The 24715-nt window shown below is 48.0% G+C and overlaps 1 protein-coding gene across 1 annotated transcript in view; it reads left to right on the top strand.

The window, feature by feature from the left end:
• Positions 1–16537, top strand: part of SORCS1 (sortilin related VPS10 domain containing receptor 1) — a 410485-nt gene extending 393948 nt beyond the window's left edge. Inside the window, exons 25-28 of the mRNA XM_026651051.1 lie at positions 6576–6675; positions 9738–9843; positions 9967–10127; positions 14616–16537. Coding sequence (XP_026506836.1) covers positions 6576–6675; positions 9738–9843; positions 9967–10127; positions 14616–14680 — 432 coding nt within the window. The 3' untranslated portion in view covers positions 14681–16537. The remainder of the gene's footprint in view (positions 1–6575; positions 6676–9737; positions 9844–9966; positions 10128–14615) is intronic.
• The last annotated feature ends 8178 nt before the right edge of the window (positions 16538–24715 follow it).

The following is a 24715-nucleotide window of genomic DNA, read 5'->3' as shown; positions in this document are numbered from 1 at the left end:
CATTATGTCACATACCATGGACATATGTCATAGAGGTGGCGGGTGTAAAATTCAGGCCGACCTGCTTCAAAAGCACTTGAGCTGAGGGAGAATCGCTAGTTAACTGTTTCAGATGGGTGTAGTAATTTAGGAGCACAAGTCCCATTGAAAGTAAGACACACTGGTGAGCAGTTCTGATTCGGTTTAGTAGAGGGTAGTGACACACACAGCATACTGGCCTATTAGAGTAGATGGTCTCCGAATGGGTAAGGTTTTTTGCAGTTTTGGTTATCTCCACATTGTGTTATCATGGGACTTGGAGTCAAACACAGGAATGATTACTGGTACTTAGTCAAGTGAATTGTGGGCAGAAGTTTTAGGGGCACTGGGCAGCGCTGGAGAGATGTTTGCATACCTAGCGAGAGTTTTAGTGTTCGCCAAAACCTCTCCTGTTTCTCCAGTTGCATTTGGTCTGCAGAGCTCGTCAAATTATGGTACAAAATGAGAATCTAAAATGAGCCCTTGTAGTGAGCTGGTTACAGATATTCAAGGACATGAGCACCAGTGACCACCAATGTTCCCCCTAATTTTTTACATCCATGTGCGGAATGAATTTTGTTATGGAGGTGACGTGTCGCGGGGGTGAGGCTGAGGGGTTGGGAGTGTGGGAGGGGCCTCAGGGCTGGGGCAGAGGGGTGGGGGGGTGGGTGAGGGCACTGGCTGAGGATGTGGGCTCTAGGGTGGGGCTGGGGATGAGGGGTTTGGGGTGCAGTCTGCCCCGGGGCTGCAGCAGGGAGAGAGGACTCCCCTCAGCACTCTCTTGCTGCAGCAGCCCAGGGCTGGGGGAGAGGCGCCTCTCACTGGCCGCAGCAGCTCTGGGGCGGGGGAGAGGCGCGTCTCGCCAGCCACGGCATCTCTGGAGCTGGGGCTGGGGGAGAGGTGCTTCTTGCTGGCCCCGGCCGCGTCGGGGCTGGGGGAATGGCGCCTCTCCCCGGCTGCAGCAGTGCTGGGATTGGGGCGCTTCTCGCCAGCTGCAGCAGCTCTGGGGCGGCTCTCCCCCCTGCACACCTGTGCTGCGCTTGATAGCCTGCTGCACAGATGCGCAGCTTAAAGGGAACTTAGGTCAACACTGCAGGTGACATGGGATCACTGACAATGACAATGCCAGCCTACAATCAGCAGCCAAGCCGGATTAACATGTTGCAGCTATGTCTGGTCTCATACAGCTAGAGAGATGGAAGATGGGATGGATGACAGAACAGCCAATGTGCAATAATGAATTGGGAGGATGAAAGGGCATTGGCCAATGCTGCACGCTCCACCTGGGAAACAAAGGAGAGTGAGGGGGTACCGACAGCCGGCTCTTACCATGTGTGTGTTTCCAGTGCTCCTTCCTGCTAATCCATTTCCAGTTCTACCTCATCTCCATGGCAGAGGGACCTTTTCCATCTGTGACTATTCTTTATCTGCCTCCTAATTTTCCATCTCCTCCTAATAGATTTCTCAGCAAAATATCAGGTGTTATTTGCAATATTCACCTTCTTACAGATCAATCATATTCCAAACTTGCTCATCCTGACAGTGTCCAGGCAGCCAGGGCTTGATTTTCAGAGGCGCTGAGCATTGGCAAATCAAACAGAAAGCACCTCTGAAAATCAGGCCCCACACACAGAATTAAAGATCCACATTAACTGCAGTCTATACGGATGCCTGTCAGGGACTTGCTTGCACACGCATCTGTGCTGGCAGCCCTGAGGACACTCAGAGATGTTTGCACTCACTTTTTGAAATATATGGCCATGCAGTGCCCCAGAAGTGCCTGTAAAAGGACTTTATCCCTCCATGCTCCTTGAGCAGCTGCTGTTGCAGAGAGGTGGAGTTTTTTTTCACTCTTCTCTTCAGGGTCACTTGTCTGTGCAAAATGATGACAAGTTGTTTTTCAGCCTGGGTGAAAGGTGATTTGTGTGCCCTAGAGATGAATCTCAAATTTACCCTATGGCCCTAATGCCCAGACGTCTTTCAAGATCACCTATTGCCCCTGTGAACACCAGCCTCTCTCTTTATCCCAGGCTCAACTTTTGCCCCTGTGTCAAGAACATCCTATGATTCTCAAGTTCGCCTCTTGTCCTAGTGTATTTTTCCATCTGAGGTTCAGCTGTTGTATTAGTGTTCAGGACCTCTCAAGTTCACCTAGGACCATTGATGGCCTGCGTTGTCCCTGTGCAACAGTACAGTATCCCTTGGGACCATCTCTGTTGTGTTGTCAAGGCAGCAATTGATATTAATAATACCTTGCACTTACATCACATCATTCATTAAGGAATCTCAAAGCAATTTACAAAGCCTCATAACACCCCACATAAATTAGCCCCGTCTGATTATGCTCATGTCAGTGATGGGGAAAGTGAGGTCCAGAAACACAATGTGACCCAGCCAAGTTGCAGAGAGTCTGTAGCAGAGCTGAAAGCAGATCCCTGTTGTCTTAACTCCCACACCACTCTACTAAGCACTAAACCAAATCCCTTCCCACCAACGTTTATATTTAATTCTTTCTTTAGTTGTTTACTGATTCATCCAGTGAATTGAAAAAGTCAGAACATGTCACATGCTATGTACTAGTTGCAAATCCTGCACAAAATCTATGTAAATGTTCAGATCCTCAGCTCATGAACCCTAAGCTCCACTGATATTAAAGGGGCAGTGCCGGTCTACACCAGTTGAGGATGTAACTCCAAATTCTTGATACCCAGTGTTTAGATCTATGTGTAGAAACACGCCCTTTTAGAGTCTTGTAGTGCAGTTTACTGCTGCACAGAGTTCTCACCCAGTCCTCTCTCTAGGAAACTCCAAGAGAAGCCAAATTAATTTTGTTTTTTTTCTGTGGGTAAATTGGAATCTCTTTTTTCACCACCTGTCTTTTTATTATTATTCATTTTATGTTCTTTGATGAAAGACTGATTTCTTTTACGGAATTATCTTTGCACATCGTGCAATAAAGTCAATGAGGCTCAGTTAAGAACCCAAATGCATTCTGAACGCTAATTATTTTCGGAGGGGAGACTCCTGAAGATTTATTAGGAGTTCGTTATTCTGAGAAGCTTCACCTTCAGTTTAGTTAGTTATGTATCCTAAAGGCAAAGGATGTAGAAGGACATTTTTTTAGGCCTATCATTTCCCCTAATAAGGATATGTTTGTTAAACTGGCCAGAAAAGGGTAGGCCTCTCTGAACTAGACTCAGTCGCTTTGAAGTTGCCTCACCTACCTTTCCAGCAAAACACATCCCTAGCACTGTTCCACCGGACACAGGACCCCCAATGTGATTTCATGCTGCCTCAGTGAGTACAGTGGACTTGTCATGCACTGAAACCAAAAGCGGAGCCGTGCCTGCTTCAAAAAAGAGGGATGTCCTTGGGACAGACGCCAGGTCTCTGTGTTCCCTTTCCCCCTCAGTGTTTGGAAGGTGGACAACAAAGATGTGCCATAAGATCACAGTGCCCTAGGCAATGCTCTAGCAGTCTCCAGGTCCGATCTGCACTGCGGGATGGGCAAGAGCAAAACCAAGGGCAGGCAGCAATGGTTGAGGAATCAAAGCCTACACCTGTAGGATCCACAAATCAAAAGTCTAGCTAAGAAAGCCTCTGTTCGGGTGACCTCTGGTTCATTTGTCCCCAGCTGCCCATGGAAGCAGATATCATCACTGTGGTTGTAAGTCCGGGAAAAGAGGCCGTGCTTGGCTGCTCACATCCCTTGTGTGCCGTGAGGCTTTCACAACAGCCCTGGACTCATCACGCTTTGCCTGTTCTGCAGGAAGAGGGCTGCTTTTATACAGGAATTCAGTGTTATCCAGGGTGCACAGCAGGACAAGTGGGATTTTAATGCTTCTGGACTGTACTTGTGCCAAGCAAACACTCTGGGGCATTCTCATACCTGAGCTGATCCGTACCAGGTTCTGAGCCTCCTCCATCCTCTGCCCATATCACTGACTAAACCATTCCCTGCCAGCAAGTCAGCAGCCACATTCTCCGTCTTGGGGCATCATTGCTCAGCCATAGTGGTTGCACATTACGTGTGTCTTTAGCTGGACTGAGACTTGCACGATTCCCCCCTCCACAACTTCCCTTCCCACTCTGCACCAGAAATAACATAACAGGCCTGTTATGCTATTTGCCGCCGCTTGCATGAAAACTACACCATGGTCAATCTCTGCCTAGGGCCTGGGCTAAAATTGCAAAGGACAAAGAACAACCTTACAAGGATATGAAGATGGCTACTAGGTCACACCTGGGGCTAGTTGGAGATTGGCTGGTGGTATGTCTGTTACAGGGTGGGAGGGATAGCTCAGTGGTTTGAGCATTGGCCTCCTAAGCCCAGGGTTATGAGTTCAATCCTTGAGGGGGCCATTTAGGGATCTGGGGCAAAAATCTGTCAGGGCCAATGCTTGGTCCTGCTGTGAAGGCAGGGGACTGGACTCAATGACCTTTCAAGGTCCCTTCCAGCTCTATGAGATAGCCATTAATGCCCATGGTTTTAGATCATTTCTATCAATATCTGTCCCTCCTTTTTGGGGGATGTGGTGTCCTTTGTAGCTGCCAGCCTCTGAGTGCTTGCTTACTTGAGTGCTTAAAGACCGGTGTAGCTTGTGCTCCATTCGCATACCCAGGGTGCATCCCCTCTCTAACCATGCTGTTCGGAGCTAAGCAATTCAATCACATCCACAACATCTGCAGCTGAATCTTGATGAGCTAATGTTATTTATTCTTCCTCTTGAGAGAAATATATTTACGACACATTCTGGTGCCACTAACAAGATTTAAAAAGCATAAATGAGATAGATTTTTAAAAATAAAAGGCCCATCGTCAGCTGTTGCCAAATATATATTGGATCAAGGGCACCGATTCAAGTGAGCAGTGGCCAAAATGAAATGCAGGATCCAACAGTATTGACAAAAATCATTAAGAATGTTAAAAAACCCAAAATAGATCAATCTCCGACCATGATGAGTGATAGTCAAAGAACACCTAACCGCATCTCCGTAGCTTTACTAAAACAGCCTAACTTGAGAAAAATCAGGAACACAACAAAGATGGTCTAAAAATGATGGTCATGTATGTTTCCCTGACAATTTTTTGTTAATCTTTGAAAAGGAATAAAGATTTATTTAACCCAAATTAGATTAAGTAGTGGGCACAAGTGTATAGCCCTTCCTGAATTTCACTTGGCTGTAAAAACCCAACACTGTCCTGTTGGGTTATTTTCAAGTTTTCCAACCACCTCTCCTCCACAACACCCCATCCCCCACTAATCTTGTGCATGTTAATAAAGTGGAAAATTGTTCACTACCCTGAGAACTGATGGGATGGATGAAATATCTGGAGAAACTGAGGCTGTAAGTATCCAAACAGAACATGCTGCAAAAGTCTATACATCATTTACATCAGGGGTCGGCAACCTTTCAGAAGTGTTGTGCCGAGTCTTCATTTATTCACTCTAATTTACGGTTTCGCGTGCCAGTCATACATTTTAACGTTTTTAGAAGGTCTCTTTCTATAAGTCTCTAATATATAACTAAACTATTGTTGTATGTAAAGTAAATAAGGTTTTTAAAATGTTTAAGGAGCTTCATTTAAAATTAAATTAAAATGCAGAGCCCCCTGGACCGGTGGCCAGGACCCAGGCAGTGTGAGTGCCACTGAAAATCAGCTCGCGTGCCGCCTTTGGCATGCGTGCCATAGGTTGCCTACCCCTGATTTACATGTACAATACTTTCATCCTCTCTGCCCTGTCTGTTTAGACAGTAAACTCTTTGTGGCAGGGTCTAATCACTTATTATGGGTATGTAAAGTGCCTAACACGATGTGGCCCTGATCTCAGTTGAGAGCCTTTAGGAACTATTGGAATACAAACAGTAATAATATATTCTAGAAAACCAGTTACTGTGTACATCATCAAGAGCGTCATGAAAAGGAAAACCTGCTTTGCTGTGGTTCAGGAAAGCAATCTTCAAATAGAGTTCACACCAAAGCCTGATTCCCTGCTCTACAGGCATTGATCCTGGATGGGTAGCATCTGCTCTCTGCGAGGAACCCTTATCTGGTGGATCTCCAGGTTGATTCATAAATGCTGAAGTTAAAAGGGACTATCATGAAGCGCTAGTCTGACCTCCTGCATAGCATAGACCATTACATTTGACCCACTGATTTTTATCTTTTCCTTTTTTTTAGCTTTGCATGTGCGGATACTGCAGGGCACTCATTTGCTATCCTTGGGTTGGTACTGCAAACACTTAAGTACATGAGTACTATTACTCACATGAGCAGTCTCTTTGATGTCAGTGGGACTTCCTCTATGAGTAAGGTTACTCATGTAACTAGTTGGTTTCAGTAGCTACTAGTAGCACATAAATATCTGTACTGTCCTGACAGCTGTACCCATCTGCTGTTCCTTTTTTGTTTAGAAGATACAGTAAATCTCTGTTGACTCGCACATTGAACATACTTATTCTCTGTAAAACCGCTGCCTTGTAGATGGCCCTGATTTCTCTGTAGCCATGACCACATACAATTTACTAAGCTTTTTTTCCCCTGTTTCTTCCAGATTTCAGAAATATTGATCCACAAACTGAACCAAAACTTGGTCCAGTTTGAGTTGAAGCCTGGGGTTCGAGTCCTGGTCCATGCGGCCCATTTATCAGCAGGTCAGTGTTCACCCTCTCAAAGTCTTGCCCGTTGTCGAGTAGCAAAATCTATTGTAAGTTCCTTGCTAGCAGCACAGTGGGATCTACCAGCCATCATACTTGAAATACTTTATATTTGTAGTAAGCATTCAGAACTCCGGTGAAGGGGCATACATTACAGTGCCACACAAGCCTACATTTATTCATCATACCCCAAAGTTTTATTAGTGATTAGTGACAGCTAGTGCAACTGCATGCAATATCTCCGGGGACCGTGTTGTATTAAGTGTGTGAATGGTTGATGCATCACTGTATGCCAGGGACTGTATGCAACTCCAGGGGGGATGAAGGTTGCCACAGCTCCGCCAGGAACTAAGAACAGCATGGGGGTGATTCAGGAGAATCACTCCGGTTATAAACACTTCCAGAGAGGTACCATCCACTGGGGACACTTACATATCCTGGTTGAAACTGGATTTCCCAAAGACCAACAAAGGCTGCGTTTAAACTGACTCAGGGCCTTCTTTGTGATCCAGCACATGGACAGGACCAGCAAATGGAAAATGCTGACTGGGTTGAAAAGGAAGCAGGGAAATAATTCTGGTGGCCAGATGAGATGTTGATCAGAAAAAGCCAGAGTTAGAGAAGGGTGGGAAGCCTGGAACTAATTCAGAGAATCTAGCACCAGATTCAAAACCTCAAACCTAAGAGATCCAGGGAAGTGTCATGCTGGCAGGCCCCCGGAAACCTATCCTCTCCACACAGCTTTCCCCATAGACGTCCATCCAAATGTGCACTATTCTTGCAACAGTCAAGCAATTAAGGCTGCCACCTGTTTTTAATTTTGTTTTAGACCTTTAAAACCCACCTAGAGTAGGGCCGTGATCTATCAGTAGGGCGCTAGGCATATATACAGCACTGTAGCAATAGCATACTAGCAATTCTGGTGGGCTTTTGTCACTTGGGTGGATGTCCATGAGATGAGGACAGTACCACCGAAATCATTCACACTTGTGACCTGAGCCAGGTCTGAAGGCTGATAGCCACAAGTGAAAGCCCCAACTACACCAGCTAGTCCTCTGTAATACTAGTCACCCATCTGCAGTACTTTAAATCATCTGTAACGATGCTTTGGATTGGTGGCGAACGTGTACGCCCACACAGCGGCTCCTTCGTGTTTGTATTGGAGCCTCGGTGGTATTGTCCACACTCACTCTGCCTGAATGTTCAGCTCTGCCTTGCCCACACATTGCTCCCTCATGCAGATGAATAATGACCACTGGAGGACTCAGCATTTTTGCACCTGTGGCTCTGTTGCTTAGGCCTAACCAGGAGAAGGATTAATTTATGGTGATTCTGGACAACAGGCTGCAGCCCATTCATCACATTCATTCCTACGTCTCAGCCAAAACAACCCACCCTGTGAGGCAAAGTAAAATATACCAATATTGTGTGCCCAGCAGTAAAAGGGCTGTTGGTAACCCGGCTCTAATCCCAGCATTATAACAAGAACGTTGAGCGACACTGAATTTAACTAGTCAGAGAGTCACTTTGTCATCACCCAGAGCTGCAGATCCACAAAGGAATGAGACAGGCTCAGAAGACAAAACACGTTTATAATTAAGTATTATTTAATAATGATGCTTATCCTTCATGAGAGTGATTTTCTTGAAGCCAGAACATCAAAGCGGAATGTTTCACTTTGCCTTATTTAGATAGCAGCCGAAACAGAGATTTCTCTGTATTTTATCTGGCTGTGTGTGTGTTGTGTTTCAGAGTATGTGCATAAGCATGCGCTAGCGTGGTTGTGTGTGTTTGAGCAACTGCCGCACATGTGTTTGTCGTGTTTATTGTGTATGTGTCTGCTGGATGCAAATGAGCACACGACTTTCTGTAGCTGTTGTATGTAATCATTTGTATATGTTGTGTGTCTGGTCTGACTACAGTGTGACTGCCTTATTTATGTAACCGTGTGCATGTGATTGCGTGTCTGCACGACTCTGTGTCTGTGCGTGCCCGCCTATGCACATGTGCCTCAGTTTTGTGTGTGCATGTATGAGTGACTGCGTGTGTCCGTCGCTCTGATTTGGTGTAATTTGTCATTTATTCTCGGGGTAGCCATCACATCAGCGTCAGGATGCTGTGTGTTGTCTTACACACACATCATGTAAGGGGTGTTATCAAGAGTTGCTTGAGGGAGAGGCACTGAGAGTGCGCGCCCTTATTTTCTTGTACCTATATGCTTCCATCCCATGGAAAACTCACCGGATGGGAGATGGTAGAAGGTGGAGAGAGAGAGAGAGAAGGGAGAGGAGAGTGCCATTAAAAGGGGGAAAGGGAGGCAGGCAGAGGTTAGGAATGGGGAAAGGTGTCCTACATCACTCCCACCACCCTTCTTAGAGCATAGGGTGTGGAAGGAGTGACCACCATCACAGAGTCAGAGTGGGAAAGCCAGGATCCATCCAGATAATGAATACAACTGAGCACATAGCACCAGATCAACACATTATTTTGGCTGCAAATATTTTATTTTACTCCTATAGAATACAGCTGGCACTTCCCTCTCCAACCACTCCAATACAAATCAGCGGCCTACTCGCATGGATCTGTATGTCAAGGCTGACCAGAACTCTATAGCAGGGGGTTCTCAAACTGGGGGTTGGAACCCCTCAGGGGGTTGCGAGGTTATTACATGGGGGAGTCGCAAGCTGTCAACCTCCACCCCAAACCCCGCTTTGCCTCCAGCATTTATAATGGTGTTAAATATATAAAAACGTGTTTTTAATATATAAAGGGGGTCGCACTCAGAGACTTGCTGTGTGAAAGGGGTCACCAGTAACAAAAATTTGAGAGCCTCTGCTCTATAGAAAGCCATAGGAATAGCTACACTTCCAACAACTGATTGCCTCTTGGAGGTGATCCTTACACCTGATGGGGATATGCCCCGGAGAGACCATGGAGCGGTGGTTAGACAGATATCACTACAAAGGTACATGGCTGGGGTAGTGGACGCACAGTATCTGTTTAGAGCGTTATTTCCAGTCCATGCTGTGTGGCTATTCTAAAGATCTCCTCTCTTGTAGTTCCCCTGGTGGACCTCACGCCCAGTCACAGTGGTTCGGCCATGCTGATGCTGCTATCTGTGGTGTTTGTGGGATTAGCCGTTTTTGTAATTTACAAGTTCAAAAGGTACGACCTCCCCCCTCCTTCTCTCCCCTCCCCCCCTTGTCGTCTACGGACTCAGGTCTAACAAGTACGACGTGACGTGATCCATAGCGTACACAGCAATGATGGTTTCTGTTAATGTTTTAGGAAGATTCCGGGCATTAATGTTTATGCACAGATGCAGAATGAGAAAGATCAAGAGATGGTCAGTCCAGTCAGTCAAAGGGAAAGCATGCCTAATGTCCCTCAAAGTGAACTGATGAGCCCTGAGCAACTAGTAGATGAGAAGTTGGATACCCGGCCCATAGGTAAATAACTTCCAGCAGCCAACCGCTGGTTAGACTCTGAGTTCTAATTGGCTAGACTTATTCTGAACCTTCCCACCACCCCTCCCAGAGCACTCCCCCCCTCTACTGCTGTGTTAACATCTCTCAAAGCCACCAAGCTAACTCCTCCTCCCCTCCACTTCCCTATGATGAAAAAGAAATTTAACAACCTGAGTCTTTGCCCATGTAGTTTTCTGTGTAGTCCTCTCTCCTCCCGAAAAACTCTGTAATCATGTCATTGCTAACATGTGCTGTCAGAGAAATGTCATCGCGTTTCTGGCACCTATGTAATTTTGGGGTAAGCACTAGATTGAACGCATAAAAGGAGGTCCCCTTTTTCCAGTACACGGGGGCAGGAGCGCGACTCGGTAAGTACAGCTTAAAAGCTCAGCCTGAAATGATGTGTTTGGTGCCACGCACATGAGCTACTCCGAACGGTCGGGCAAACCGTGAAATCACCACAGCCGGCCTCTTGGGGAGCAGAGCAAAATATGGATCTCAGTATTGGACAGCAGGGTTCGCCTTCAAGCAGACTTCTCTCAGAGGGGGAATAAACAGCAGTGATTGTTGACTGGTGATGTTGGGAATGTACAAACAGGCTTTAGTTAGAACCATAATAAACACAGGAGGACTATCCATCTCTCAGTTACTCTGGTGCAATCCCTATTAACTTCAATGCAGTAGCACCAGTGTAATGGGATATCAGAATAAGACTCGAAATCGGCACCTATAGAAAATACCCCCTTTGTTTCACAACATTAAGGGAAAGATTTATGGCCATGCCTCAGAATGTGCTCAAATCCATTCCCGTTCAGCAAAGTACTTGTGCAAGTGCTTCGCTTATGTGCTGAAGTCTCACTGAGGACAAAAGGACATAGGGCCATGTTTAAGTACTTTGCTGAACTGGGGGCCTAGATGAATGTGGGAAGAATTTAAATTGAACTCTTCCCTTAGCTGATCGGGTGAGGTTGACAGTTTCTGCTGAAGCAGGTGTCTACAGATATTCTGAGCATTGTTATATGTGGCTTGTAAAGCGACACTCCTGCAATCCTTGGCCTTAGGAGTGGACCCACTGAGGTCCCTGAGATGCCTTGCATGACTAAGAATGACTCTTGAGACTAAGGGCTAGAGAATGGGCCCCAGTTTTAGGGGAGCATCCATTTGTAGCTGGATGTGTCACCTTGAGCACAGACGAGTTATGTTTTAACAGAGCACGGACCTGCTTCGCGCTGCTCCAGTGGGCAAAAGGGAATTTAAAACTGATCTGAGGCACCAACTGAGGATTCCCCTAGTGAATGAGAACCTTTATTTGGAGGCGGCCTCGCATAGGGGGCACCCCACAGCGATTAAGGGGAGAGGGAATGTGATTCTGGCCAGTGGAGTGACCTGGGAGCTGACTCAATTCAGGGCAGCCCCTAGGCTGCTCTGTCTTGTGCTGGGGGCCAGTTTTACCCCTCAGGATCAAGAAAGAGGACAGGCAGCAACAGGCCACCTATGCGTTTCCTCTCCAGGTGTGCTGGGGAGCAGCTGGGAATGTAGCCATGCAGAGTTACTTGGTCTAGCTAGAGCAGCTTTTGTCTCTTACATGAGCCAGAATTTTGCCATGGTACTTTCCCAGGTCCATCGTGTGCTGTTGGCTGCTGTATAACTAATACACCACAGATGCATTTTAAATATTGCCCTGACTGAGACTTTGTGGAACCCTGTGGAGGTCAATGGGGTTGCAGAAGGGGAAGGATTAAAACATTATCATAAAGAAACAACCCAATAAGCCCCTCTGGTTATGTCTACGCTCCCAACCAGGAGGTGCGCCTCCCAGCCCAGGTAGACAGACTGCTTGAGCTAACAAATAGCAGTGTGGTCACCGTGACACAGGCAGCAGCTCGAGCTCAAACCCAAGGGATGAGGTGGGCTTGGATGCGAGCAGCTAGTCTAGGGTGACCAGATGAGAGACGTGAAATATCGGGACGCAGGAGGGAGTGCCGGCGGAGCAACAACAAAACAAAAAACCCAGGAGCTGCAGGAGCATAGGAAAAATTGGTGGGGGCTTAGCACCCACCGGCAGCTCCACGCCCTGCCCCCCCCCACACCAGCTCACCTTCGCTCTGCCTCCACCTCCCCTGAGCTGGCTGCCACGTCCTGCTTCTCCCCCCCTCCCTCCAGCGCTTGCGACACCATACAGCTGATTAGCGCAAGCCTGGGAGGGAGGGGGGAGGAGGAGGAATGTGGCGTGCTTGGGGAAGAGGCGGGGCCAGGGTGGGGATTTGGGGAGAGATCCAATGGGGCAGTGAGGGGGCGGGGCTGGGGCCGGGGCCAGGGTGGGGATTTGGGGAGGGATCCAATGGGGGAGGGAGGGGTGGAGTTGGGGCGGGGGCAGGGTGGAGTTGGGGTGGGGGGGGTGCGCGAGCCCCCTCCGCCTGTGCGCCGGAGGGCAAATTATCGGGACAATTCGCGTCCCAACCGATGTTCGGGACAAACAAGTAAATATCGGGACAGTCCCGATAAAATTGGGACGTCTGATCACCCTAAGCTAGTCTGGGCCATTTCCAGTGGCACAATAGCCGCGCGGCTATTTTTAGTGTGCTAGCGGGAGCAGAGCAAAAGCAAGGCTGTCTGCCCAGCTGGGACGCTCCCCTCCCAGCTGCAATGGAGACATACCCTAAAATCCTGCCAGCGAGAAGAACAAGCAAGCCAGATTGGAGCTCGCTGGTGACAGGAATAGATCTTGAGTTGTGTGTGAGGGGACCATAAAGCACAACGATTCATCGGGTGGGATTCACAAGGGAGACTTAGGTATAGGCAGGCACTTTGTCTGGTTTTAAACCTCTTCTTGGTTTGTTCCCCCCGGTATGGAGCTAAAACCGGACTTGGTTTTAACCGGTATCGGACGGGGGATGCCATTTTGAAGAGCGCGCATTGTGAAGTAGTGGAATATCTGGTATTCTGGGAAGGCAACAGTGGCCACACAAGTGCCACTTTAGCTGCCACCGGCATTCACAAAACCACTACACCCAACTGCTGCCTAACACTGTGGGCTCCTAAAGTCCTTAAGCACCTCGGTTTCTGCCATTAAAAGTCTCTCAGGCATCTAATTCTCAGTGGCCAGGCATGCACAAAGGCCTGACAACTGTCCAGCAGCTCCGAGCCTAACACTCCTCAGCCCCAGCAGGATTCACAGACATGCGTTCCCCCACCTGTCTTGCCTTTGAGGCCCAGTCTGGTAGATGTGCTCTGAGCACGCCTAAACCTACACAAAATGGCTGGAGGGGGTGGTGTTGCACCCCTTCCCCCATAACGTTTAGCCTAGTGCTTAGGGCAGCCCTCACGTGAGTGACCCACGTTCAGTTCCTCCCGTCCCCCATCCCGCGGGCCAGATGTGTAGCAGGGATTTGAACGTGGGTCTTCCACCACAATGCCCTAGCCCCAGACAGCTCCGACAGGAGAGACTGAGAGCACCTTGCCCCAGAATACCCCATAGCCGGAGGGTTAGGCGCTCTCCAGGGAGGTGGGAGACCTCTGCTCCACGTCAGGCAGAGGGGGGAAACTGAACCTGGCTCTCCTGCATCCTGTAATCAATGGGCTAGAGCTCCTATGGGGGCACCGCCTCCTTGGGTTTCCTTGAAAAAGGACTAATCGGCCATAGGCGCCTAACTCCAGGAGAGGGTTCATGGCTGAGATTGGTGCCTGCCTCCTGCCTTGAATTAGATGCGCAGGTTTAGGTCACATCCCTCTCCTCAGCATTTCCTATTGGCTAGCTTGGGAGGCTCAGTGGGCGCTAGCTTTTGTGAAGCCCGTTCTTAGGCACCTGTCTCTACAGGGAGCTTGGGTGGCGAATCTCATTTTCACCCGTACTAGTCCTGTGTGATAACCCCAGGTCTTTCTGGAAATCAGCATTTTTTTTTCAGGGCATTTTCTTTTGGGGAACCAAAGCAATAGACATAATGGGATGTTTCTCATCAGTGTGGGGTTTGTTTCGAAGCAGTTTTTTCCCCTCTGCCAGCGGAGACTAACATTCATGCCTTGTACGTTTAGGAAATCCAAAGGCTGGGGGCGTTGGGTCCCACTCACGCCTCCACAGCCCAAAGCACAGTAGCTACTTGTCGCAGCAAACCCTTCTTTTGCAAAGGCAAATCATACAATGGGTTGTCAAGTCTCTGACCCCTTTTCACAGCAGATGTCAGTACATGAGTCAGTGTTACACATTATCTCGTAGAAACACAGTTTCCCCACATCCTCCCTTCCCTCTATCTCTTTTCTTCGACATGGGTGAATCATCTTCATCAGAAAGAAGAACAAGATGTTCCATTCACCCTTCTAAGTGGCAAGAGAACAGGTCTGGGAAGAATGTGTCAGGCTCGACCGATTAAATCCTCACACCAAAGGGCGAGACACCTTAAAATCTTTCATTCTCCGGAAACACATTTATTACTCAGCTAACGATTGCTTTTGTTTTGTTTTTCTTTGCCACAGGAAGTATTTCCATAGCTGCTGAGACTCAAAGCACAAAAGAAATCCCTACCTATGTAAATGTTTGAACCCAGGACACCAGTACATCTGTATATAGATATAGATATATATATATAAAAAAGAAAAACTCACTGCATTTGGACTTTTTAATTCTTCGGACGACAAAAGGTTTTTAGCTTTAATCCTGTGCATGTGGACATTATACCCAGACCGTGGTTGGAATTGCAGTGTACAGGTGCTGTATTTTAATAGGGGGAAAGGAGATCACCTGTTGCCCCCATAGCCCTTCCCCTCCCCCACAGCTCACTTTCCTCTCAATCTCTTATTTGTAGACAGTTCATAATGATAGTGGCCAGCAATGTGCATGGGGTCTTTTTGAAGGGTTGGGGGTGGGGGAATAAGGGTATTTGGCTTTAGAGTTAACTGCTTTTTTAGCACTGCAGGCGGTGGGTGGGGTAGCTACCCCCAGCCAACTTTCACGAGCCACACAGAAATACACAGGAGTAGACACTGCACCATTTCTGGGCCGGTTTGGTTTTTGTCTTCGTTTGGACCTTCACTTTCTCCGTCCTTCGTTCTGCCGCCTATGACTGCTCGTAGCTCCCTGTAGCGAAGCCAGGAAATCAGCCCCTCAGCTGCAAAGCCAGATGCTTTCTTAAAAAAAACTGGTTAGCCCATTCACACTATGTGGCATGATCCAGAGGCAGCCCCCATGCAGGCCGCCCAATCTCACGGCATGGCACGATGAGCCGGGATGAGCTTCTACGGCCCGTAGTCCTGCCCTGCAAATATCATGACCCCAGCTGCCTCCCACTACCCCTTCTGGACTTCATTCTCCATCGTGTGTGCAGTCAATTAGACCCGTGCAAAGGGGGGGGGGTAAAATGCTGCCAGCTCACCCATGCCCACTTTGCATGGTCTAAATCACAGCACAAGAAGGCACCCACAAACAGTGGATTCAGACCCCCACCCCTACTCCCTGCCGCTCAGCAGCGTGAATTTCCTGCTTCTGGGTCAAGGGCTTGGCTCTAGCTCATAGCCTCAGCCTCCTGGCAACCTGTCAGGGCCCTCTCCTTCCTCAGGTGTCTCACTGCTGTATGTCTGAGTGCGTGGCCTCCCCACACTTCCTCTCCGTATCCAGTACTCCCAGTGCCATGGCGGCAGTTCCTCACTCTGCGGCATGTAGCTAGAGCAAGCGCATTCCAAATACTTAACCGGGGTGTTAAGGGTTTGGAAATATATGTCCATTAGCCTGGCTCTTGGCCCTGTGTAAGGTAATTGGCTGGCCACAGTAAGTCTGCTCACCACTTCCAGCAGGGACTTTTAGCAGCTAGACTGTAAACCCCTGCTCAGCCCGAGGAAAGATTTCAGGATTGGACCCGTCGTGGTCCCTATGAGAGACCAGTGCAGTCTCAGACCCATAGGGAGCTGGGTTCAAAGTCTGCTGAAATCCAAATGATCCGAAGGACCAGCGCTGCTTTTAAGCACAGCCCTCAGAACAGCTGGGGGCGGGAAGGGCATGCAGCTACAGCATACGCCAGAGGGTAAAAGTCAGGTACAGATCATGGCTCTGAAAAAAGGGTGATGCTCACAGGGAAAAGGTCAGTCCCACCCTCACCCACTGGGCACCCTCTCTGCCTATTTATCCTTTCTGTGGAGCTACATAAGTCCATTAGCCACAGGCATTGACATCACTCACTATTGTATTTGCAACTACCGCTTTAAGCAAGATGGGAACGTCGTTGGTTTTTTTGCAGCCACTGTATAATAGCCCCCAGGATTCTAACTGGCCCTTGAAGTCTGGCATTAGCCAACTTATTTTTATAGTAAGCCACTTAAAAAGTTTTCTTATAGTCTTGGAACTACTGCTGATTTTAAAATGACTTTTTTGATGTATTTTTTTCTTGGTTAAAGATAATGTAGTGTTCTGTATAATTGCTATTGTTTATTGCTTTTACAGTCATATTTATTAAACAGATTGTCTCTAAGGGAATGCCTGTGTGTGTTTGTTGCTCATTTAACTCACAGGCCCTGTCTCAAGGGAGGGGCTGAATTTTGTTGGGAAAACCTATCCGCAACATGACACCACCTCTTCCTAGCTCTTGTCAGCCATAGATGGTAAAGCACTTTACAAGTGAGACAAGCACAACTATCCCCATTTGGCAGAGAAACTGAGGCACACGGCGGTGAAGTAATTTGCTCAAGGTCTCCAAGTAGGCCAGTGGCAGAGCTGTGAATAGGTCTCTTGAGTCCCAGCCCAATGCCCTCTCCCCAACCACGCTGGCGCCTGCTGCTGGAGGCTGGTTACAATAGCAGCATCTTATAAGAGGAGGATCTCAAAGCAGTTTACAAAAATTAGTCAATTAAGCCTTGCACTATGCCTGAAAGGTAAGTGAATTGTGATTGTCCCCATTTTAAATATGAAAAAACGGAGGCGCTGAGGTTGAGATGACTGCCAGATCACCAAGGAAGTCTGTGGCTACATTGGGCACAGCATCCTGCCTGAGGCACACCAAGTTAATTGCCAATCTATGATGTAGCCACTAGACCATCCTTCCTCTGGTAGCTTCGTCTGGCTGGCTGTCCCCCTCTAGTGGTTGGGCCACAGAACTACAGGAGTATGTACAGCCTTTGTGCTAAGAAAGGTGGGCCTTTTACCTCAGGCATCAGAGGGTTAGATTTTACATCCCAAATGGCCCAGGTTTCATCCCCACTGCCAGTGACCCACCCAGGGGGCACACTGTTAAATTAACAACAGTTTGATATAAATGTACTTCTTAGCGGGGTGTTTAACTTTAACTTCCTGGACAAATAGCAATTTGGCTAATGACATTCTGCCTCCCGAAAAAAAATCCAGGTTCAATTGGCCACAGTGTCCTTCCTCTCCTGCACTTTTGTGGAATGTTGCCGAGCTATTAAACAGTTGCTGTACTCCCCCACCGACACAGCACCGGGCAATGTGATTCTTGTGTGCCTAGATCAGAGGTGGGCAAACTACAGCCCATGGGCCACATCCGGCCCATGGGACCCTCCTGCCCGACCCTTGAGCTCCCAGCCGGGGAGACTAGCCCCTGGCCCCTCCCCTGCTGCCTCAGCTTGCTGTGCCGCCAGTGCAGCGGCGTGGCTGGCTCCAGCTGGGCGGCTGCCAGTCCTGCTGCTCTGAGCGGCATGGGCAGGGAGTGGGGGGGGGGATGGATAAGGGGCAGGGGGGGGGGGGGGTCAGGGGACAGGGAGGGTTGGATAGGCATGGTAGTCCTGGGGGACCGGCGGGGGTGTGGCTAGGGATCGGGGTGGTCAGGGGACAGGGAGTAGAGGGCGGTTGGATAGGCATGGGAGTCCCGGGGGGCCTCTCAGGGGGCGGGGGTGTGGATAGGGGTCAGGGGACATGGGGATTTGATAGGGGGTCAGGTCCGGGGGGCAGTTAGGGGTGGGGGGTCCCAGGAGGGGGTGGTCAGGGGACAAGGAGCAGGGGAGGTTGGATGGGTCAGGGGTTCTGAGGGGGGCAGTCAGGTGGTGGGAAGTGGGAGGGGGCGGGGGCCAGGTTGTTTGGGGAGGTACAGCCTTCCCTACGAAGCCCGCCATACAGTTTCAGAACCCTGATGTGGCCCTCAGGCCAAAAAGTTTGCCCACCCCTGGCCTAGATCGAGCGTGATCTGACACCTACTGAAATGGACAAATGTTTTAGCTGAATAGAGGCAGCAGGATCAAGCCCAGGGCATGGAAAGTCTCTTAAGATCCACTTTAGATCTTTCTACTTGTAATCTCTTCTGTGTTTGCACGGTGCCTAGCACAAAGAGGTCCCGGTCCAGGAATGGGGCTCCTAGAGGCTGTGTCAGTACAAATAATCATCATTCAGAATTCTTTGCCTGTATGAGGATATTATTGCATCTAGTGGGAATGAGGGAAATAAACATTTGTAGGTCAAAAAAAGCAGGGAGGGAAAGATGCACTTAAACCGTAGGAGAAAATATTTTCTAAGTATGGTCTTGAGCCTTCCAAACTCCCATACCCAGAGTCCTTTGGGAATGGATACAATGACTATGTAGTTGCCCTTAATTCAGCCTCTCCATCCCTAGTCAATAAAGCACTTGGGCCCAGAGCCTCACAGATATTTAGGCACCTACCACCTAGTGAAATCAATTAATTCTATGGGAGTTAGGCACCTAAATACCTTTGAGGATCTGGGAATGACACACTTGCTTAACGTTGTCTATGCCTACATCTAATTGACTTAAATGCTTTGGTGGACAGGAATGGTCTGAAGTACTTGCTTAAATGCTTTGGGGATGTGAGACAAGATCATCCAATGACCCCCAAACAAACCTCTCAGTTCACATACCGAGAATTGCTGACAGTTGCAGTCAGGCTGCTACCCATAGATCATAATTAGTGATTAGCATTTTAATCAGCGTCCTGCTGTCACTAAGTGAATGGGTGGAATAGTAGCCCTTCATTATGAGTAGCTCTCATGCCATTTGGTGTTTAGAACATTGCCCACGATTACAAGCCACATGCTACATGGTGTAAAACAAACACACACAAGGAATGGTTTCCCGTTCTTCAGCTAACGAGATGCTGTCGCTGCCTTGCCTCATGAAACGGAATAACAAAGCATCTGAATAAATAACACTTCATAGATACCTTGAGTGCTGGGACAAATCCTGCCCTGATACCCATAGGAAAAGACTTCCGTCAAATTGTTTTCTGCTTGATGAGATCAAAGTGTTCTCACACACCACGCCCACAGCCGTCGATACATATTTCACGCGAGTGTTTCCTTTTCTATTGGGACAACGCAGTTACCTGGTGCCTGTCAGCAGGACCTAGCGGAATGATTTGAGTCACGTGTTCGCATTGCTAGAATTCAAAACTTTAGTTGTATTGGGGTGGAGGCTCTAGGCCCCAACAGAGAGCTGGGCTGCACTTTGCTAGGCACTCCGCAGTAACCTAGTACGAGACAGGCCCTGTCCCAATGCGCATGCAGTCTAACAAGACAACAAACAGACAAACAGTGGATGAAAGCAATTATTAGCTCCATTTTACAGTCTGGGAATGGCAGTACAGCAAGATTACAGGTAACATGCATCCGATGAAGTGGGGTTTTAGCCCACGAAAGCTTATGCCCAAATACATTTGTTAGTCTCTAAGGTTACACAAGTACTCCTCATTCTTAAAACCCAACTATGTGATTTAGATGCCTAAAGGCCAAATTATTAAAGGTATCTTGGCACCTAAGTATGCAGATAGCTAGCTACACAGGCGCTGTTGACACTCCTACTGGCAGTTAGCTGCATCTTTAGAGCACTAGACACCTTTAAAAAAAAAATCAGGCCCTGAGGCTCAAAGTCAAAAAATGTCTTAGGTTTCTAACTCACATTAGAGGCTTGGAATCCTAAATCAAAGTGGTTTTGAAACTTACATCCTACTTACTGCTGAAGATGCAGTATCTAGGTACAGGTGAGTCTCATCTTACGCGGGGGTTCCGTTCCGCGGTTAGCGCCTAAAGTGAAAACCGCGTATAGTCAAAATTACATTGAGTTCAATGGCAGGCGGAATCGCCCGCACTACAGGTACAGTAATAAAATTGTTATTTTTCTCGTTTTGGGTTTTTCTGTTTTGTTTTTGCCGACCGCATAAAGCTGAAATCGCGCATGTTAAATGCGGGTAAGATGCGACAGACCTGTACCTAAGTATCTTTGAGCAGCTGGGCCTAAGTGACATGCCAAAGGACAACCAGGATGGCGGTGACAGAGTCAGGAATTGAACACAGATTTTCTGCATTTGGACCAGCGCCTTAGCCACAAGATAGACCATCCTTTCTTTCTGAGGATTAGTGCTTTTTGATCCTAATGTTTGAAATGGTGCTGAACCAAAACACCAGTGCCCAACGTGCTGATCCACAGAGTGCGTATGTTCCAGCCCAGAGGTTGCTGCATTTCAGCAGTGGCAAAGGGAGTTCTAGTTTGCCACACATACACCAGTGCAAGATGTTTTGCCAATACCTAACCCAGGGGTCGGCCACCGTTCAGAAGTGATGTGCCGGGTCTGCATTTATTCACTCTAATTTAGAGTTTTGTGTGCCAATCATACATTTAAACGTTTTTAGAAGGTCTCTCTCTATAAGTCTATAATATATAACTAAGCTATTGTTGTATGTAAAGTAAATAAGGTTTTTAAAATGTTTAAGAAGCTTCATTTAAAATTAAATTAAAATGCCGAGGCTCCGGACCGGTGGCCAGGACCTTGGCCGTGTGAGTGCCGCTGAAAATCAGCTCGCGTGTCGCCTTCGGCACATGTGCCAGAGGTTGCCTACCCCTGCCCTAAACAAATGGATGAGAGCAGTAGTACTCAGCGAGATGCAAGTAGCTCTTTACTGTCACCTGTGGCTCTTTGCAGCACCTGCTATGAAAACCCTGTGAGATTTAATTATTAACCAGTCTAAGTTATTAACCCATCAGGCTGCTTTTATGATGTTATTAATCAATTAATTCATCGACTTGCACCAAGTCATTAACTCATTTGCTGTGAGAAGAATATATATAAAATAGCTAGCACTATAGTAACTGAGACAAGGCTTTCGCACGACTGTGGCTCTGCTGGGTAATGTTGAGCGCTAATTTGGCTCCTGAACCACTGAGGTCTTAGCATCAATGGATTCGCGTTTGTGTATCAGAGGGGAAAGGGGTCTAGACCTGGCCTCCAGGGCATTCCCTTCCTTTCAGAATGCATTGCATTGAATGATACTGAACTCTGCCCTTCTTGCCAGATGGGTAGACTGTTAATGCTCCAGGATGAGAGAGCACACGTTTGGAAAGAGCTGTAGGATGCTTCTTTGATGCAAGGCACTAGGAACATATTTGTTAAAAAGCACTATGTATTAATAGGAAAGCAAACATCATGGCGATGCAGGGCAGAAGAACCTGAACTGTCCCAGGTTTAGTTCAGTTCAGTGGACTCCAACACATCTGCTTTGGAAAGATTCTGCTTACTCCCTGATGTGCTATCTAGGGGCAGGTCTACACTACTGCTTAAGTTGATCTAACTTATGTAGCTCAGGGGTGTGGGAAAAAAGCCCACCTCCACTCCTGAACAATGCAAGTTTTGTGCTGTCCACAGTGGCAGGAGATGCTCCCCCATCAGCACAGTGCGTCTTCACCAGACACGCCACACCCGCGCAACTGCGCCAATGCAGCGCAGACTCGCCCTAGGCACTTTGTTAGCCTTCATCACCTTATATTCATTAATGGATTTTTATTCCTACAAAGCTTTCGCTTACAGGGCAGGGAGGGTTAGTCCCATTTTATGGATAGGAACTAAGGCCCAGATTATGCTAAGGGAGTCAACCAAAGTCATACATGAAATCGCTGGGTGAACTAAGCCTTGAGCCCAGATCTGTTTGGGTCCTAGTCCAGGCCCTTATCCACTTGACCAGTCTGCCTACCTTTGTTTCCCTGAGTGAAGGGAAGTGGGAAATGCAGCTACTGCCATTTAAGGGCCAACCTAATGAACAATAATTCCTTGTCCCTATATTAGATTTTAGGAAAGGTTTCAAAGGGCAGAAACACCAGCACCTGCATCTCCCCACAAACAGCCCAGCGCCTGCAAGCTCTATCCCTCCTCCATTCTCACCTCCCGGGTGGCCCTTAACAGGTTGGAGGTGCCTGTGATTGGAAGCGCCTGGATTCAGTGAATTCAGCCCGCGGAGCATGCGGATACAAGCAGGGGATGCAGATAAGCTTTTCAATGTTGTGCCCTGGCAACGCTCCAGCTGTCTGCAAGCCTGCCTGGAAGGGTAGTGAGCCTTAGGCCTGGTCCACACTAACACCCCACTTCGGACTAAGGTACGTAAATTCAGCTACGTTAATAACGTAGCTGAATTCGAAGTACCTTAGTCCGAACTTACCGCGGGTCCAGACGCTGCAGGCAGGCTCCCCTGTCGATGCCGCGTACTCCTCTCGCTGAGCTGGAGTACCGGCGTCGACGGCGAGCACTTCCGGGATCGATCCGGGATCGATTTATCGCGTCTAGACAAGACACGACAAATCGATCCCAGAAGATCGATCGCTTACATCCAGACCAGGAAGTAAGTATAGACGTACCCTTAGTCTCAGCCCCTCAGTTTGTGCACTGAGAAGAAGGGGGGGCGGGTAGGGTGTGCTCCCTGTGTTTTAGGGCCATGCAAGGGCTTGTCTGCCTGCCCCGGTGTAAATTAGAGCAACCTCAGGGTTACTCTAATTTATGCTTGGGTCCACAGGGCCTTCTATGAGCCCTACCAAGCAGAGAATAGCAATAGCACAGTGCAGTCTGGCCACATCTGATGCTGCGCCAAACTGTTCCCTAGGCTGAGAACAGGACTAGCCTACAGCCCATGTACCGACTCTGTGCCTGCCAGGAAAGCCCCCTCAGGACACCAGTTCTGCTCAGATTAGGGCCCCTTTGCACTGCCATGACAGCACAAAAGGACCTTCACACAAATGAGTACCAGACCCCCCCCCCTTTCTTACATCTGTTACTAGGACGTGTACGCCCCGTGCAGTGGGCACGGCCCATGTCTCTATAGGTTTATGGCAGAAAGTCAAGCAGGATTCATACACTGAAGCTCTCAGAGTCAATGTCAGGGCCTGAGTCAGAGAGATCTCATCCCCAATGGGCATTGAGAGTGCTTATCGGAGTCTTGTTGAGCAAGCAGGGGGTTTGCAGTCTTGGAGAAGGCAGCAGGACACCAAGCTCAGCTATGCCCCCCTACATCTTGTGGCAGAAAGCACACACTAATATATTGTATTCAGTATGGGCAGAACTGGCCCTCTAGCTCTAACTAGATCATTTAGCAGTCTGATATAAATTCAGCCTGGATGAAATCTGAAGATTAACCCATGTGGGCAGGGTGTGGGGGAGCGCGCACACACACACACACACACACACACACACACACCCCTAAACACAAAGAGGCTGTGTGGACTGTGCTTGGCCATACTGAGCATCTGATCCAAAGCCCACTGAAATCTGCTGAAAGAATTGGCATCAATGGGCTTTGGGTTGCGCACTCATCTTTCAGCTCACTTCAGCAAGAGCTCCGCAACTTGCAGGCTCCGGCTCCAAGGGACAAAACACCCCTGGGACCAAGGACCTCGGTCATGAAATGGGTATGAAAGTCCACAGATAATTTGCCAAGCACTTCTCTAAGGGAGCACGCAAACATTGAGTTATGAAATATTTCAGCCAACTCCCTGACCCCCATCCCCAAATGTGGTTCTCAATCAGGGATACACATACTTTTGGGGGTACGCAGAGATCTTCCAAGGGGTACATCAATTCATCTAGATCAGGGGTAGGCAACCTATGGCACGGCTGCTGAAGGCAGCACGCAAGCTGGTTCTCAGTGGCACTCACACTGCCCAGATCCTGGCCACAGGTCCGGGGGGCTCTGCATTTTAATTTATTTTTAAATGAAGCTTTAAACATTTTAAAAACCTTAGTTACTTTACATACAATAGTTTAGTTATATATTATAGACTTATAGAAAGAGACCTTCTAAAAACGTTAAAATGTATGACTGGCACGCGAAACCTTAAATTAGAGTGAATAAATGAAGACTCGGCACACCACTTCTGAAAGGTTGCCGACCCCTGATCTAGATATTAGCCTAATTTTACAAGAGACTACAGAAAAAGCACTAGCGAAGTCAGTACAAACTAAAATTTCATACAGTGACTTCTTTATACTGCTCTATATACTATACACTGAAAAGTAAATTCAATATTATATTCCAACTGATTTATTTTAGAATTATATGGTAACTGTGTAAGCAATTTGTCAATAATAGTGCGCTGAGACAGTTTTGTATTTTTATGTCTGATTTTGTAAGCAAATAGTTTTTAAGTGAGGTGAAACTTGGGGGTACGCAAGACAAATCAGACTCTTGAAAGGGGTCCAGTAGTCTGGAAAGGTTGAGAACCACTGCTGTGTACCAATGTAACCCTTTTGCCCATCTGAGTTCGCAGCAACAAGGGCCGGGTTCAGTATCTAGGGGTTCCGTTACAATAATACAATGCAAAACCGGCTCGAGCCCCCACCCAATGACCTGGGACAATTACATACCACCC

Source organism: Terrapene carolina, unplaced genomic scaffold (assembly GCF_002925995.2).
Source record: "Terrapene carolina triunguis isolate 2854851 unplaced genomic scaffold, T_m_triunguis-2.0 Scaffold95, whole genome shotgun sequence".
Classification (NCBI taxonomy): Eukaryota; Metazoa; Chordata; order Testudines; family Emydidae; genus Terrapene; species Terrapene triunguis.
Note: the sequence above shows the minus strand (reverse complement) of the source record. Positions and strands in the feature narration are given on the sequence as shown.